The sequence below is a fragment of the Dendrobium catenatum genome, unplaced genomic scaffold (assembly GCF_001605985.2).
Source record: "Dendrobium catenatum unplaced genomic scaffold, ASM160598v2 fragScaff_scaffold_716, whole genome shotgun sequence".
In the NCBI taxonomy this organism is placed as follows: domain Eukaryota; kingdom Viridiplantae; phylum Streptophyta; class Magnoliopsida; order Asparagales; family Orchidaceae; genus Dendrobium; species Dendrobium catenatum.
This window is the reverse complement of record NW_021319178.1, coordinates 7,320,456-7,339,579: the sequence shown is the minus strand read 5'-3', so window position 1 is coordinate 7,339,579 and position 19,124 is coordinate 7,320,456. Positions and strand designations below refer to the sequence as shown.

Sequence of the window (19,124 nt, the reverse complement as noted above, 5' to 3'; positions counted from 1 at the left end):
CATTTTATCACAATAGCCACTTAAATTATAATCATTGTCAACCTTTCATAATAATGAGTTGGCTCAAGAGCAACAAATCCGGTTCAAATCGAAAAAGAGATCCTCCTCCCGGTTCAATTCGGTCGAACGGATGGATTCAGACCCGGTTTTGTTTCAACCTCCAATAGAAAATGAAGATAGAAAGCGACTTCGCAAGACCGGCCGCTTCCACGGCAAATTTAAAACGGACTGGTCATTACGTGTAGCGGCACCTCACAATAAAATTTTTTAAATAATGGAAATGGTCGCAAATCTTTTTCATGGCTGTCGTCGCGCAGGTCAAAGCAAACCCTTTAATCTTTTATTTATTTATTTTTTCCCTAAATTTGAGTTATCAACACTAACAAATCTTTTTTTTTTCTCCTTCAAAATTCATAAATTAAACCTATTTAATTTGAGCAAGGTTTCATAGATTATTATTTTTCCTAGAGGAGACAATTCGGCATCTTCGAATCTGATGGAGGCAGTGCTAACTGCCAAAGGATCTCAACTGCTAAATTATATTTAATGTGAAGTTAATCTATCTGATAAACTATTTTTTGACGTTCACATCGTTGACGTATGGATCATTTTATTAGAATTGATTAGATAAATGTATCAAGGGCTAGCAGGGGCTTGCTCGTGTCGCCTTCTGTTTGATTCTTATGTTTGTGGTTTTCTTGATTTGTTTCTTTTATCTCGGAATCCAGGGAACTTTCCGGTGTCTTTCATTCGTAATTGTTGATTGACCAGATTTTTGTTTGTGAGGAGAGCTCTCTTCTTTTGCGGAGACCGTTTTGGGTTATCTCAGAATTTGGAGAAGGCATTAGGTGCTAGGGTTTTTCAGGAAATTTTGAGTTTAGTGAGAGGAAGGTGAAGTTCTGTTGGAGAGCGAAACGAAGTAAAGTTGTTCAAAGGTTTTTTTTTTAGAAGGTTTGTTAGTGATGATTGCAACCAAGTTCATCCTGTAGAGATCAGAAGGAACTGCTTATGGAGATGGAAGGCAGGGGATTTTCTGATTTGCTTAGAAATACTAGTGAAGAGATCTTCCTTAAGACTATGATGGAGAATCCAATTGGGATTACCGCACCAAGCATGGAGATGCTTGGGTTCAAGAACATCACACAGTCTTTTAGGGGAGACAGTGAAGAGCTGTTTAATAACTGGCTGACGACTGGAGAGGCAATAAAATTTTGCTTTTTTTTTACCTTTTTCCTTTACTATTTACATTGGTTGTTTAGAAGAACCTAGTATTCTTTTTCTACTTTTGTGTCTATGGAGTGCCAGCTTTCTGAATTTCTTATCGGAGTTTCTGAATTCCATCTACATAAATTACAATCATGTCATAGTTGATCTGCTCAAAGGCTTTGAAGACCTTGAATTCGGCAGGGCCAGTGTAATGAATGTTTACTTGGTTAGCTATGCTTTTCTACTGTTCAGTGTACTGTTCTAGGCATGATTTAGGTAAGATTCAGCTTAAAACCTACTGATAGAATTTTAGGGACTTCAAATCAATTTGTTTATAAATTCCATTTTATCTATGTTGTAAATTAAGTTTAGAATTTTTAAGTCCCACCGCTCATGGAATTCAACAAATTTGAGGATTTCTCTTTCACAAGTTTTAAATCTAAATCTGAGACAAATAGCCAATCATCTTATTAATGTATCAAGATTTAACAGTTGTTATATCAAATAGTTTTCAGGTTTTAACCCTTTTTGGCAAAACAGCCGCTTAAACTTCAAATGTGTTTTTCATTAATTATGTAATGCTAGCTGGTTCTTCCAAACACTAGTGAGCCCTGGTTTTTCCCACTCAAGTTGTGCTTTACTTTATCCCTGTACCAATGATTGTTTATTCTGGTGCATAGCAATCTTTCTGCACTTTGCACTTTACTGTTTGGTCACAAATCTATCATCGGTGTTTTGTAGAAAATCAGTCACGATTTTGTCCAATTTTTTTAAAAATAAACTTAGATATTGCTTTTAATACGGTGATAACTATTACTTGATAGGTGTTCATTTCATTTTACATTGCTAATACTGTTCTCATACTTTCAAGATCCCAACTAATCAGGGTTAGTATTATGAATTATCATTTTCCATTCATTCCTATTGATTGATGTCTAGTGGTTAAAATTGATTTCTGTTGTTGTGTTGATGTATTTCAATATTGTTAACTATACCATTTACCTTATGATTGTGTTATGCTAATCCTTCTGATAAAGTTTCGTTAAAATTGTAATTTTACTTATAGTCTGACTCTTTGTAGTCCATTGACTTATTATTTTTTGTTTTTTGTTTTGGCATTTAACATAGACTCCTGCCTATGGTTCGTCAGTTGCAGCTCATCGAACCCGACAACCATCTCGAAGGTGGGTAGGTAGAATTTCACATATTAAGATCTCTATTCCCAGTGTGATTATTTTTCGAATTTATAGCCTTAGTGGTGATCGCTCTGAGAAATAGTTCCAGAAAATTATTTTTCTGTCTCACAACAAAAAGAGTACCATATTGGCAAGCTATGGAAGAGCGTTTTTAGCCCATGGATATAGCAATTTTTTAACAGCCGAGTGATACATAGTCAATAGTTTCTTGACATGTAGAGAACAATGAGGGAAAATTGATATTTAATAAAGGTCATAGAGGCAAACTATTTCATAAAACATACAATGTCCAGTATCATAATATTAAAGTTGGAGTAAAAGGTGTAAACGCTACTTTATGTTGTTCAGTCAGTTAGGGACTGACTTCTTTAGTATTTCTTCTGTTTGTTTAGACCTCTGGTCCTAGTACCCAGAAGTAAGTGTCATTGGTTTCGTGTATTTCTTTTTCTAGTGCAAGTTTTTTCCCTTGGATATTAGGCGCAACATTCTAAACATGTTTCTGAAATTTATATGAATTTTCTGTAGACGGCCTCTGACTTATATGATTCGCAGGCTGTCAACAGATCTTGCTCCAAACCAGCAAAATGGAGTATCATCTCAAAAGAAAAGCATTGATGATAATCCAACTGCTCTCAATTTAAGTGCCATCAATGAACATTCAAATGATCCTAGTCAATGTTCTCTAAGGTGATTATTGTGATGTATAAAGCTGAAAACACATCTTTCCTTCTGCAGTTGATGACATAATTATAGCACCGCTACTTTGTTGCCCTAACTTATAATTGAAAGGCATTATTGATTTCCTTCTTGAATAAATATTAATATTTCTTGAAGTAGGATAGATAGTTTTTTTAATTTTTCATATGAAAACATTACCTGGAATATGATGACCTGGACTCCCTCTTTTGCCTTTTTTTTTCCTTTTTGTCGTTATGAAAATATTTTTTTTGGTAAATGTACTTCAATGTCTTCTACTTTATTGACAATGAAATTATATTATGCATTTAATGTATAAAAAATACTGTTACTTGAGTAGAAGTTTTTTTTTTCTTTTTTGCTTATTCTTGAAAATCCAGTCTCCTGCCAATTTTGATCATGAGGTTCAAATTGGAAACTTGATCTTTAAGAATATTTCTTACTGATTTTCTTACAAAAAATTACAAACTTTCAATTTTTTGTGCTAGAAATCAGACCGGTAGAATGAGGATTATCTTTTGTCTACTTGGTATCCTTCTTTCTCACTTGCAAAAGCAGCGAGTAAAGAAGTGAAGAGGACAAAAGATTTTTTATGCTGAAAATCTCTTAAAAAGGAAAAAGAAATCATGATCCTACCCAATCATAAAAATCCATTTCTTTTTTTGTAGAGAATAGTATAATGGTGGATCATCTTGGAGCAATTGGAGGGATTCAAGTTCAAGATGCCTCTTAGGCAGTAAAAATAGATGACGTCAAGGTAGAGAAGGGGATTGGAGAATTTTTATGGCCTTAGCATCCTTCTTTCTCACACACACAAGCATCTGAGTAAATTAGAGAAGGGGACACAAATTTATTATGCTAAAAACCCTTTAAATAGAAAAGAATCACGGGGCTTGGCTCAATTGTAAGAATCCATTATTTTGTATAAAATAGTAGAAATGAGGCTCATCTCCTAGGATTTTGGACAACATAAGTACAAAAATTCCTCTTGGGCTATCAAAAAAGTGATGTCGAGGGAATCAAGAATTACCTTCCCATCTCTTTTCCATGTGTTGATTGTAAATGCTGCAAAAACATGTGACATCGTGGCTGATAATATTTCCATTATTCCATATATCATGAATAACAGTGCATCTTAGTGGCATCAACATGAATGACAATGTATTTTTTGTTGTGGTGTTAAATGTTAATAGGGTTTGAACTAGAGGGTAACATGTTTGAGTTTATGATGATAGTTTTGAACTTTATTTGAAATTCTCCCAATTGAAATCCTCATGATCACAAAAGCTAATAATTTAACAATCAAAGATATCTAAATACTCAAAATATTAGACTAATAATTGAGTGTAAAACTGTCAAACATAATCAAAATAATATGGGGAATTTATATACACACCACAGAATTTTTATGTATTTATATTTCTAACACCTAAATTATGATATTTACTTATATAACACTTTAGTTTCTTAATTACCTCAAAACATATGCATGAAACTATATATTTTCCTTTTAAAAAGTTAATGTTAATAGTTTTTTTTATGTGATTTAAATATTTGGGTGTTATATAAATAAATTTTAAAATTTAGATGCTAAATATGTAAATGCATAAGAATTGTGTTGTATGTAAATTTTCCGATGATAGACTCAAAGATATTATAATACATCCTTATAATCAATTAATTTAGCCTGAACTATGGTGTGAAATAAATGATAAAATAATGAGTGAGCATTTAACCATTGACTTCTAAGTTTTAGATCCACTCAAATACATAATCTAAAATAATTATTAAATTAAACATCAAAGCCACACCGAACACAATTGTCTGTAATAAATAATGGGTCTCTAAAGATGTGAGTATGATGTGTAGCATAGTCACTTTTGAGCTTGATTAAATAAATTTACTCTACTCGTAAACATAAGAGCATGGGATTCAAAATTCACCGAACTAAAAATTTTGACACAATTAGTTGAGTAAATATGCAATAGGATAAGTCAACTATAGAGTAATGAGACAATAATTTTTATGTTGTTTGTCATCCAATTAACCTACCTTCACACTTAATCCCCACTCAGATTAGGATTTCACTAAAATGTCCTATGACTATGCTTAAACTCCTTCACTCATTGAGTAGGTGAAGAAATTTTAATAACCTGTGCATTTTTCATAACATGTGAATAACATATAGAGCTTGGCAATTCAAAAATCAAATACAATAAAAGTCAAGCCAAAGTGCTTGAACGCTTTCTATTTCACCCAAAGACTTGCCCAAAATTATGCACAATCAATTTCTATGTTGTAGAATTGAAGGTACACATAAAAATAACTTGAAAATTTTCTCGACATTGAAAGAGAGAGACAACCAAGAAAGATCTTTAAGACTTGATGAGCACTTGATCTCCTTCAATTTTCCTCAAAATGATATAGCCAATTAAGCACTAAAAATTATATTTCCATTAGCCATTTAAAGTGGAGATGGAGAGGTATATATAAAAGAAAAGAGAGGCTAAAATAGTTCCAACTACTATTTTCAAAAACCAAAAAGGCCAAACAATTCGTTATTTCAAAATGGTAAGAGTTTTGGTTGATCAAAATATATTTGTCCATAAACGATTTTTAATGTTTTACAGAGATGGGTCGTCTAGAGATTCTATAGCAGCTAGTTGAAACCTATATGCAAATCTCCAACATCTATGTTGTCATATGCTTGACTTCAATTATATATACGATAAAATGATTATAAGTTGGTCTACTAATAAATAATATGGCTAGGTTTTGCAAAGTATTTCTTAAGTTATATCTAAATATAACTATTAAAAAAATGCGTGTTTACTCATAATAAAATGTTACAATGCTTTAATTGTCACTGTTAGATCTTTTGGTAAATCTTGTTCAAATGATTTACAATGAATTCTAATAATACTCACGCATTGGGCTATACCATAATGATTATTCACTCAAATTCTCATAAATTGCACTTGAGCTCTCATCCTCTAAGCGACCAAACTTCAAGCTAACTTAGTGGAAACATTAATCTTTATGATTGCTACAAAATAATTAATTTGAAATAAAATACTTAAAACACCCTCAGATGATGCTATAAAAGATTTGCAATCATCAAATTATTAATTACTTACATGTGTCGCAGAACCTTTTGGTTCAACAAAGTCTTCATATATATTAGCCAACAACATGATCTTTATTGTTGTATGCAGTTGGTTTGACATCAATATTGTGACAAGTTTGATGATCATAGAAAAGTGATGTTTGTTATCCAGTCTTCCTGTATTAGTAGGGAAAGCGATTATTGTGATACATCTCCAATGTAAAAATGCAAATCAATCAATAGAAATTTGCAGGAATGCCTAAAACGATGGCTGATTTTGTATTATTTCTGCAATATGAAAGCAACATACAAGTTATCTACTATTAGAGAGGTAGATCGTCTCTCTCACAAGACCTAGACACCGCTAGGAACTCACAACAAACACCAAGAATATAAAACTCAACAATGACATGCCCCTAATCTTTAGAAAACTCTCCCTTAAATAACCGTAGAACATAAAATCATAAAAAGAACATTCCTAAACAATTAAACATAATTTAGGAAATCTTCCTAAATTATTAAATATAATTTAAAAAACCTTCCTAAATAATTAAACATATTTTAGGAAACATCCCAAAGTAATATTCCTTCTCTTATTTAAATTCAAATTGGAAATCTTTCTTAAATAATTCCCTCCTTATTCCTCCTCCTAACATAATGAATCACAGCTTTGCTGGGCCTCACAAGGGGGGCCGAATCCAGCCTCCTACTATTGTATCGCATTGTCGTCGTATGCGCACGGTTTGATATCAGCATAATGGAAGGTGGGATGGTTGTAAACGAGACATGGATGTCGTCTAGCCTTCAGGTGTTAGCAAGCCACGATCACCATCGTAGTACATGATGATTTCAATGCTTTAATTATCGCGGGTGGGAGGATCACATAATAGAGTGAATTTCATTTTTTCTACTGGTGTTTGCAAGTAATTTGGTCACCATCGTCATATGTGACTGGTTGTGCGCCATTATACTAATTGGTTGGATGAACAACATCAACTGATGTTATTGTTATAGCAATTGGGATGCCATTGATGGTTGAAATTCTTTATGACAAGTCATTATTATAGATGATGGGATGGTTTTTGACAATAATTGTCGACCAAAATGAATTTTTTGTTGTATTCCATCATAAAGAAAAGCCTGTTAAATGAGTTGAATATTTTTTTTTTGTCATTTTCCCAAGGGGGATTCTAATCATTATCTAAATTATTTTTTATTATTGATAATTATCAATAATGGATAGCAGAAAACGCCTCAATATGATCAAATTGTGACCAAACTATGTTGCTACTGTGTTGATCTAACTGGTCTGCTTGGATTGGGGCTTATCCCGCATGGCTAGTAGTGTTCCAATGCCTCACATCTCCTCACATCTCCAATGATGTTTTTGATTGGCCATCTTAATACAACACATCGGAGATCCTAATACAATGAATGCATCGTTTGTGATGGATTAAAGCTTTAACATTTGGGTTGGTCAGCAAATAGTCAACAATAATTACTATAGATGATTGGATGGTTTTTTATGTTATTATTATAGATGATGGTATGGTGAGTAAATTTTTTATGCACATTAAGTCTGACGTCATTATTATAGATGTCTGATGGCTAAAAAAAGCCTGCTAAATGAGTTGAATGGGCTTTTTTTGTAATGCTAAACGAGTTGAATGGGCTTTTTTGTAATTTTTGCAAGGGACATTCTAATTATTATCTAGATTATTCTTTGTTGTTGATAGTTATCAACTATGCGCCGACCTCACGTAGCAGGATAACGGCTTGGTGTTGTTGATAGTATTATGATGCCTTGCATCATCAATGATGTTTCGACTTGTGATCTTAATACACCACATCATAATCTAAACGCAACGGATGCATCATTAGTGATGGATTAAAGCTTCAAAATTTGGGTTGGTGAGCAAATTTGTAAGTAAGCTCATCAATCTATTTTTTTATTACCCTAAAATGGCAACAATAAACCACCATATTTCATATGATGTGTTTATCTCTTCAAGAGGAGCATGCCCGTCTTAAATAATTTGTAAAATGGTAGTTTTTAGATGTTGTAGTGGCTATGAGAAGTTCAAATCTTTTTAAATGATTTGCTCGATAACAAGTGTGCACTAATGCTATTAGAGTCTAAGGACCTATGAAAAAGAGGAAAATGGAGACGGCACAATGGCCATTGTTGACGGTTGTAGCAGCATATTAGTGTTCGAATCTCCAACATTTTCGCTTATGGTGTTTACTAGTGGAAGTAATAGATTAGTCCAATTTGAGTGGTTTGGTCAGGCCTAAATGAGGTCAGTTTCCAAAATGACGATTTTGAGCCTATAACCCATTCAGAACATTTTTCCTTCTTAGTGTCAATGAATTTACATGAGCCGAATCTTCTGATGGGGAACTTTGCATTGTTCTGACTTGTTTGGCTTCCTATTTGATAAAGGACAAAATTTAGAGTAGGTTTTTCCTTTTAAGCTACTTCGAGATGCATGTTGAACTTTTAAATTTGTTGTGCATCTGGCAAGGATTTTACAATCTAACACTAATGGGCAACCATGTTCTCTTACACCGAGTAAATGATTTTATTAATGTCCTTTAGCGTTCAGCATTTTCTATATAAATTTACAGTGATCAATGCAATATGTCTCATTTTAGTATTTATTTCATTTCTTTATCAGGAATGCAGCAGAGAAAGGGATGCAATCCAGTAATTTGTACTTAGCCAAGGTTTACACGTCTGCCTGCAAGTCTCATTTATCTTTTGAACAAAAAATAATTCGAAAAGAAATAAGTAACTTCAGTAAATAGAAATGTTTTATAGCCATATTTATTTCACTCTTTCATGCAGGCATGGTTCCAGAGTAACCAGCCAATGACCAGAAGTAGATCATCGGAACTAAGGTAAAAGTCTTAGAAGTGATTGGTACGATTTTATTTTTTATCTTTTAGAAAAAATAGAGATAACCATGCCCAATTTCATTCCACAAAATGAAAGGTTACAAGAGAGAAGAATAGTTTTGTAAGAAAAAAAAGTTTTGTAAGAAAAAAATAGAGAAAAGCTTACAAAACATAGCAAACACAAAAAAAAAAAAAAAACCCTAACAAAAGGAGAAAGAGGAAGAAAAAATCAGGCCACCAACACCTGCAAAACAGCTACAAAAGCCAAAAATTCAGAAAACCAAAGACCAGAAAAGTCCTCAGAGCGGGGGAACTTTTAGCCAACACACTACTTTGCAATAAGCATAGTGTTCTTTTATAAGCTGCTATAAAAACTGAAAAATCATACACCCTGATCTTTTTCATGAAACTACTTTGTGGCCCAAGTCTCAAACTGATAACAGCATCTGTGAAGCTGGCTTATGGCCTTTTCCTTTCACTTCGGAAGAATCAACCATGCATTCTAGGACATTTTCTTAAATATATTTACTAGGAATTTCCCCTTATTTGGAGGGTGCCTTGGTTTTCCTTTCTTTTATTCCGTAGTAAAAAATTGGCACAGAGAACAATTAGCTTCCGTTGTAATAGTCTAATTTGCTAGCAGGAGTAAATCTTTTTTCTCTCTAATTAGCATGAACAATTTTTCAAAATCTTTACTTTCTTTATTCTTTTTTCTAGTTGTTGTTGTTGTTGTTGTGACTCGGTGGTTGTCTTGTTTTCCTTTCAGATTCCAACGAATGAGATTGTAAATTTGTGGATACAATGTGAGCCTAGAGGCATGGTTTTATAGGTGGCTCTATAGAACATTAGAAATGGAGCAAGTATTGTTATTATTATTTTAATCTTTGATCGACATGGTTGCAAGAGCTTTTCAAGTTAATTTACCATTTCACAATTGTACCATTAAACTAAACAATGTCCTCTGAACATTGTTAGTAAATCTAGAAATAATTTACTATGTTTAAATATTAATAGATATACTTTATTTCGCATAATTTTTAGGGTCATTATTTATAAAGAGATAAGCTGAGGTTTGGCATCCATCTGCAGGAGGAGGTATGCTGCCATGCAAAGCTCACAAATGTCAACACTTCCACAAGCATCAAATAACATAGCCGTGTATAATGCCAACAAAGTGAAGCAAGAATTTACAACTAATTTCTGTGATAATCCAATGGCTGAAATGTCCAACCAAATGCATTCCTTCATGTCTCCTTCTAATTCATCCACATCTTTTAATGTTCCTCCAAGGGTAACTAGTGACAGTGTTTCTTCAGTTGTGAGCATGCTTAAGGGTACCCTAGAACGAAAAAAGCTTAACTGCAAAGTTGAAAAAGAAATGATGGAAGGAAGTTCTTTTCACCTTTTTAGTTCACATGAAGCTGTGCCTAACATTACATCAAATCAAGATCCAGGTAATCAGGTAACTGGACCATCCACTTCCTTCCATATGGTACCCCCAATTCAAGTTACAGGTCTAGGCAACTTTGCAAGGGTTGAGAAGTCTCTAGAGCTAAGCATGGAAGGCTTCCTAACTCAGGCGAACCAAACACATATGGAGGCAGCTTCTCGGGATCCTTCTCTAAGCGAATCATCTACTGCTGCACCTGATCTTTCTACTGGCTTTGATGTGTGTGATGGCCCCGCTCACTCTGGACATGCTATCTCTAATTGTGTGAGTTCCGGTAGACATGCTGGTGATGGCACTTCAGATTATGAATTTAAGGCCAATGGTAGGTCTTTTTTTTATATTTTTGTTTTTTTATATTTATTCTTTTGCCTTCATTGATTTAATCATGATCACACAATTTATAGTGTGTTGTATGTGATGTTTTATATTGGATTTATATATATAGTTTGATGAGCAAAAGAAGTATATTTCTGCAGGTATCTCTTTTTATGAATTCTGTTCATGTCTCAAGAAATTTTCTTTTTTTTTTATTGTAGTCTTCTTACTCAAAACTCATTTTGATAATTTAAATTCAGGATCATTAAGTCTTACATATTTGTTTTGTTCATTTTTTATGGAACCATATTTCTAGTTGCTTACCATTTTTGCGAAACACGTTCAGCCGTGTGTGCATTTCCAAATCTTAAAATATTAAATGACAAGGTCCTGAAAATCTAGAAACTTTACCCGATCTAATTTTAGCATGTTTAGGTTTGTCGAAATAAATTTTGTATTGAGAAGACTTGAGGGATTTCATGCCCTTTTTTTTAGGTATGAGGTAGGTAGAAAGGTTCCTTTCATAACTTGATCGGGATTTAATATGCTTATTTGTGATTTTGGAGATGACTGGATTTTATCTCCTCTAATTTTTCAATATATTAGACCGGGGTAGCTTTATAGCTAGTGGATTGAAGTTAACCCAGATTACAATTAAGGAATTTCCTAAAATGCATAAAGAAAACATATGAAACAAATAATGGGAAAGAGATTTGAACCTGCTTTCAAAATCTCATCTTATTTGCAACTTAAAGACCTTATTTCGGAAGATTCTTTCATGCATGGAAATGGGAGAGTGGCTAATATCCACACTTATAGTTATTGATTATATTTATTAACCTACTATATATATAATCTTAGGTAAGTTTTTCAAAATTAAAAAAAAAATTAAAAAGTTTGGTATTCGTCAGAACAAGGCCTGCTGATTTATATTTATAGTACTATTTTGATAAAATTTGCAATTTTACATGATTTTTTTTATAAAGAAGAGAGCTGCGTGCACTATTTTGTTTTCTTCCAGTTTGTTGTATTTTCTGCTCTGGAATATGCATTATTGCACTTGGTAACGTACACTCCCCTCTCCAATGCAGAATACCGGGAGAGGATGTTTGAAAATAGTTTTAAGGATTCTACAAAGGTATGCTATTACTTGAAGCTAAGACCTGGGGTCTTACGAGCGAATTTCACTGTAAAGATGACTTTAATACCTTTTTTTTTAAAAAAAATGTCTTCCATTCTGCGTTTTGCAGAAATCAAATCTAGTAAGGATGGGGTCCATATCATCAGCGGCTTCAGGTAATTCAAAGTGGACCACGTATTCCTGTTCTCTAACAACTGTACTGTAACATTGTTTGAAACTATCTTTGAGGTCTTTTTATTTCTATTTTAGTTGCATGATCGAAGTAACATGTTTTTATCTGCAAATTTGCCCCTGGGTGAAAGTGAACAAAACGATTTTTATATAAAAGGATGTCACACAAACCCTTTACCCTTGTCTTCATTTTATGCTGTCAAGGTGTTTTCTAAGGAATATTTCACAACAGCTGCCTTTTAGATATCAATAATGATACTAATAACTACTACCTAAAATTCATTATGAATTTAGCTTTCAAATATTATTTTCCAGGTACTGAAACCTAGTTCATCCTTCATGTTGAGCCAAAAAAAAAGTGAGGATCCCCCATCTAGGAAGTCTTCGTGTTGCACTCTTTTTTTAACATTGTCGTGGCTAGGTCCCAAGTCCTAGACGAGAAAAGTGGAGGGTTGAGTTAGGTAGTTAACAATCATCATAAAACTTGTCGAATAATCATGACATGAATCATTTAATACATTATGTTAATGTTAAGGCATTCCCTGGAAGCGACGAGTTGTATAGCTTGAATACAACAATAAGTGAGCAAGGACCACTATACTGGTGCCCGGGTGAGTGTTAAATAGGTAATGGTTCTCACATCATGGATGGATGTAGGCAAAGAAGCTAGTACATGAAACTAAAATTAGAATAGGAACTTGGAATATAGGTTCTCTTACAAGCAAATTAATGGAATTAAAGGATATTATAATCCATAGGAAGATAAATATTCTTTGCATTCAGGAAACTAAATGGGCTGAAGAGAAGGCTTAGGAGGTTGATAGTTTATGATTTAAATTATGATATTCTGGTAGGAGTCGTACTAGAAATAGTATAGGTCTAATTATAGATGAGAATTTGAAGGATAATGGTATAAAATTAATAGAATTAGAGATAGAATTATAGCTTTAAAGATTGTTGTTGATCCTAAGATTATTAATATAATAAGCGTTTATGCTCCTCAAGTAGGTTTAAATATGTGTTCAAAATTAAAATTTTGGAATGACCTAAAAAAATTAATACAAATGATACATCTCGAAGAAAAGAATTTTTATTGGAGGAGATTTCAATAGTCAAGCTGGTAGAGAGGTAGATGATTTTAAAAGCATTCATTGTTGCTATGGCTTTGGAGCGACTAATGAATGTGTTAAGACCATATTAAATATTTTTTTAGCTTATGATTTTATAATTGCTAATACCTTATTTAAGAAAAGAGATGAGCATCTCATCACTTATAAGAATGGGTATAGTAAAACTCAAATTGATTATTTTTTATAAGAAAAATATATCGTTTGGATTGTAAATATTGTAAACTTATTCCGAGTGAAAGTTTATATACCTAACATCGCTTATTAGTTTTTGATTTTAAGATGAAGGCCAAAATATTAAAATTAAAGTAAATCGTTGTTCTAGGATTATATGAGGGCATTTAAAGAATAGTAATAAAAATATTTTTGAGAGTAAGATTCTACTTCTTAAGATTTTGTTTGTGCATGGGAAGCTAATGTTATGTGGGAAAAAGTAGCTAGTGATATTAAGAATATTGTAAACGATGTGTTTGAAGTATCAAAAGGAAAATCTACTACTAGTAATAATAGTTAGTAGTGGAATCAAAATGAGTAAGAAAAAATAAAAATAAGAAGATTTGTTATAAAAATTGATTTAGCTGTAAAAACTCTGATAATTGGGAAAGATATAAAGAGGCCCATAAGAAGTCTAAGAAAGCAATTTGCAATACAAAGATTTTAATTTTTAATGATTTATAGAATATATTAGATTTTATTGATGGTGAAAGATATATGTATAAGTTAGCAAAACAAAGAGAAATGAGTACTAAGGATTTAGTTCAAGTGAAGTGTATTAAGGATGAAGATCAAAAAGTGCTTTTGTTAGAAAAGGATATTCAACAAAGGTGGATGAGATATTTTGCTAAACTTTTTAATGGAGAATGCAATTGACTTTAGTGATCTTAGCACCCTACATGAAAATAAAGATTTTTTTTTATCGGTGCATTAGTAAAACCGAAGTTAAATAGGCTTTAAAGAAAATGAAGTGTGGTAAAGCTATTGGACCTAATGATATTCCAATTGAGGTGTGAAAATGCTTAGGAGATGAAGGAATTTCTTGGCTTATTAAACTTTTTAATATTATTTTGAATGCTAAAAAGATGCCAGATGAGTAGAGAATGAGTGTATTGTTTCCTTTTTTGAAAAATAAAGGTGAGTACAATATTGTGCAAATTATAAAGGAGTTAAGTTAATGTGTCATACTTTAAAACTATGTGAGAGAGTTATGGAGCATAGGTTGTGGTGTGACACTAATGTTTCTCCAAATCACTTTGGATTCATGTCAGGTAGGTCTATTATGGAACCTATACATTTATTTGAGATGTTTGATGAAAAATTATAGAGAGAATAAGGAGGATCTACATATGATTTTTATTGATTTAGAGAGAGCGTATGATAAAGTTTTAAGAAAAGTGCTATGGAGAGTTCTACATAAGGAGTTAATAGTGCTATATTCAAGTCATTAAGGATATGTATCTAGGAGCTGTTATTTGTGTTTGCAAACACAAGGTGGTTTGACCAAGTGTTTTCCTATTTCAGTTGAATTACATCAAGGATCATTCTTAAGCCCATATCTTTTGACTTTAGTCATGAATGTTCTCACTAGACATTTGCAAGAGGTTGTACCCTAGTGCATGCTTTTTGCTGATGATATTCCTCTTGTTGATAAGACTAGAGAGGGAGTTGAAGGTAAACTTGAATTATGGAGGTCAACCTTAGAGTCTAAAGGCTTTCGTTTGAGTAGATATAAAATTGAATATAAGGATTGTAATTTTAGTAATAACAGATCTAGTGATGGGGGTTGTGACTTTGAGCGATCAACTCATTAATATAAGCACATGTTTTAGATATCTTGAGTCTATTGTTTAGAGTGATGGTGAAATAGATAGGGATATTATTAATAGAATTCAAGTTGGATGGTTGAAGTGGAGGAATGCATCGGGTTTGTTATGTGATAGACAAGTCCCTCTAAAACTTAAGGAAAAATTATATAAGATGGTAGTGAAACCTGCAATGCTTTATGGTGCAGAATGTTGTCCATTAAAAATAAGCATAATATTAAGTTAAGTGTTGCAGAGATGAGGATGCTCAAGTGGATAAGTGGCTTTACTCTTAAAGGAAGAATACGAAATGAACATATATGTGAAAAGGTTGGATTAGCTCCAGTGAAAGATAAGATTAGAGAGAGTCGTCTTAGATGGTTTGGTCACATAAAACGGTGGCCTTCTGATGACCCTGTTAGGGAAGTAGATGTATTAGATTTGACTTATATTAAGAAAGGTAAAGATAGACCTAAAAAGACTTGGTTATAAAATATTAGAAACGACATTTCTTTATTGATTTAGATGAAAATTTGACCCTTAACAAGACACAATTGAGAAAAAGGATTCATATAGCCGACCCCACATAGTGGGATAAATGCTTCTTTTTGTTGTTGTTGTTGCTGCTGCTATTGTAATGGCTCCAAACACATCCCTTTTTGATATATCTTTGATTAATACAACTCAAATTTTTACTCACGGATATATGAGCTGAAAATTTTAATGCATAAACAGTAACTTACAGATTCTTGCATCTTGAAATCTCTCTAGAATACTTGATTTTTTTTTAATGAAATTTAATCAATTTGTAGTGAATTTGTAATACATTTCATCTGTCCTGTCCTGTGGCATGTTCTAATAATTTTCACTCATTAAATTTGAATTAGCTTATTAATCTGTTCATGCCTTGCCTGTTATGTTTGTAACACAACTGCCTCATTTTCTTGCAATGAATGCAGTGGACACGGCAGATCCAACAAAGAAAAGGAGGGTTGAACGTTCCCGCAAGTACGTGTGCTAAAGCTTTGATAAAATATTGAATGAAATTTTTTCATATAGCTACGATGATTAGATTAAATTTTGAATATTAAATATGCTTATTTCTTCTGATTGTTTAGGATGGCTGAGGCCAAGGAAAGGAATTCTACACCAACATTGCCATCAGATATGCAGGCAGTTCTGAAGAGATGTGAGAATCTAGAAAAGGAAGTTCGATCTCTCAAACTGAATCTTTCTTTCATGAACAGGTAATTGAAGAAAAAGATTAATTATCATGCATCTTTCTTATGTTTGAATTGTTCATTCTTTCTATAGAATAGTGTTTGTTAGCCAAACCATTGAACAACTGAATTCTGCCTCTTCATCCATAAATTTCGTAATTTCTTGCAGGGGCAGAATTGAGCAGTGGTGAGGGGGGCAATTTCCCCCCTAAAAAAAATTAAAACTCTTAGTATAGTAAGGATTATTTATAATATGCCCCTCCTTAATTTTATTTTTTGCCCCAATCGATCATTTTTTCACGCAATTTGCCCCTCCAAAAATCGAAAAGCCTCTTGACCTCCCGTTATTTTCATCCAATTATATTGAACTTTTCTAACACTAACAAACAAGTCTGTGAAAAGCTATAATGTGCAAAATAAATTATTTTCCCACTATATTTTTATTTTTTTATAAATTTATCACTGGCTCCTGTGAGAACTAAGGCTGGTTCCGCCCCTGATTTCTTGATCAATTGCAGGAAGGATTCTGAACAGACCAAACAGATTGAAGAGCTTCACAAACAAAATGATGAATTGGCCAATGAGAAGGGTCGCCTATTGGAAGAGATCGAGCGCATAATGTCGGAGTCTGGTCAGATTTGAGGTCTGGAACATCATTCTGATCTCACTGATGTCCACATAACTGCCTGCTTTCATAGCAATTGTAAAATCCAAAGCAAAGTGGAAGAGAAATTTTCTTTGCTTGGTGATCTCATAGCAAGGATTGTATCAATATGATAGAGTAAAATTAAAGAAGAATTTATACTCCCTGACTGTGTCATAAATACAAAACTATTGTTTTGAATTCTGATGGAAAATCTTGAGACTATGGGCATGAATGCTTCGACTACATATCTTATTGTGCGATGATTGTGTCCATTCTAATGTGTTATTTCAAATAAATCAATTGATGTTGAGACATTCAAATCTGTTTATCTTTAGTGAGATGGCAGCGGGAACCCAAATCTATGAGAATTTCTTTTGAATGCTTCAATTAAGAATCATTTATACTTCTTTTTACTCAACATTCTTTTTTTCTTTTTAATTAGTATAGAATAGGAGATTAAGGTTTCATTTGGGACAACTTTCGTATTGTTTTATAAAATAGTTTTTTTGACATAAATTTTTTTTGGAAAAAAACGTATTAAAAATTTGTATTATAAAGCTGTATTATTTCATTTGGGATAGTTTTTTTACTATTTAAAACAACTTTTTAGTTCAAATTTTTTAACTTTCTTACTAAAAAATTGCTCTTAGAATCCTTAAAAAAGTTGTCCCAAAGGAAGCCTTAAATGAAACCTAAAGGTGTCATTGGAATAGTTTTTTTTAGTTTAATTTATTTTATACATAGCTCATACTTTAGTTGTATTTTTGTATTTTTCATAAATTTTTTTATTGTTGATATCTTTTTGCAATCAGATCTAATAACATAGCATAGTATGAGAAAAAAATTTTATAATACTCAAACTATGCTTTTAAAAATTCTGTTTTTCTCATAATAGATTCACAATTATATATCATCTAAAATTAAAGTACTAATTGTAGTAAACTTTAACGGCAACATATATCTATTGCTTTGTTTTACCGCAACAAAAGACTATGAGATGGCTTGGTCGAAGGGAGTGGTTTTTCTTGGGTAGACATTTTCTCCTTCAGAAGTTGTCGCCCAAATTCCGTCCAAAGCGTGAAAACTTCACCTCCATTTCTATATGGGTAAAAATACGTACATGATCTCCCTTTGGTGTGTTGGAACTCTGAAGGAATCTCTCGTATAGCCAGCAAAATTGGCATCCCGCTTACTGTGGACGCCCTCACAGCTCAGCGAACTCGTCTCATCTTTGCTCGCGTCTGTATCCAAATAAACGTAGATGGTACTTACCAAGAATAAATCCTGGTATCAATTGAAGATGATGTGTTTAGTCTGAAAATCCAATATGAGTGGAAACCAACACCCTGCGAACACTGCAAATCCCCTGGTTCATTCCTCATCCACTTGTCCCAACAAGCCGGAGACTACTCCTTCGTCCATTCCCATTGCTCCCCCGACTACTACTACTGCTCGTGGTAGAAGTAAGAGTAGAAGGCCTCAAGGTAGGAACGCTTCGTCCTCTTCTACCATCCCTCCTTCTATTACCCCCTCCTCTATTATTCTTTATGGTCACCAGTCCATAATTCAGCCTCCTTCCTCCTCTACCCTGAACCCTCCTCAGGTCCAGGACATCCCTGCTTCTTCAAATCCACAGCTTCCCCCGTCTTCCAACAGCCACAACTATAAAAAATTGTCAGTTTCCACTGCTAACCCTCCCTCTTCCACAATTCCCCTAGTGGATCCCCCAACCTCCAATATCCCGAATTTAAATTCTCCACAAGGTGATGCCACATCCTCTACCTCCACCTCCTTACCTTCCTTCAAATCCTCATCACCCAAAGTTCAATCTCCCAATAAATTTGATGCTTTGCAATTATTAGAAGAGGACCAAAATAACTCGGCAAACTGCTCTATCCCAGCTATAGACCAAATTATTTTGGTTAAAGAAAAAGATACTGGCCATACTCAATCGGGTAAGCCTAACACTTCCAAAAATGCTAAGGGGAAGCAAGTCAGGAAGTCCCCTGCCCCTCATCGATAATCATGTCTGTACCTTCTATTGCCTGCTGGAATATTAGAGGCTTCAATAGTCCAGACAAGGTTTTCTATTGTAAACGAATGACTTCCCTTTTCAAACTGGACATGTTGTGCATACTAGAGAATAGGATACA

At 33.3% G+C, this 19,124-nt stretch overlaps 1 protein-coding gene across 5 annotated transcripts; it reads left to right on the top strand.

The window, feature by feature from the left end:
- Nucleotides 1-230: 230 nt before the first annotated feature.
- Nucleotides 231-17,291, top strand: LOC110114948 (protein CYCLOPS). 5 transcript variants are annotated; one of them, XM_028696049.1, is made up of 12 exons: nucleotides 256-317; nucleotides 2,031-2,093; nucleotides 2,335-2,390; nucleotides 2,955-3,089; nucleotides 8,883-8,931; nucleotides 9,053-9,105; nucleotides 10,192-10,874; nucleotides 11,959-12,005; nucleotides 12,118-12,163; nucleotides 16,065-16,113; nucleotides 16,224-16,352; nucleotides 16,844-17,291. In XM_028696049.1, the coding sequence occupies exons 1-12, from the start codon at nucleotides 300-302 to the stop codon at nucleotides 16,965-16,967; spliced, it is 1,452 nt and encodes a 483-aa protein (XP_028551882.1). In that variant the 5' UTR covers nucleotides 256-299; the 3' UTR covers nucleotides 16,968-17,291. The 5 variants fall into 5 exon arrangements, with proteins under 5 accessions (XP_020703677.1, XP_028551882.1, XP_028551884.1 ...); XM_020848018.2 differs by lacking the exon at nucleotides 2,031-2,093 and having other exon boundaries at nucleotides 231-317; XM_028696051.1 differs by lacking the exons at nucleotides 256-317; nucleotides 2,031-2,093 and adding an exon at nucleotides 416-548 and having other exon boundaries at nucleotides 2,966-3,089.
- Nucleotides 17,292-19,124: the final 1,833 nt, after the last annotated feature.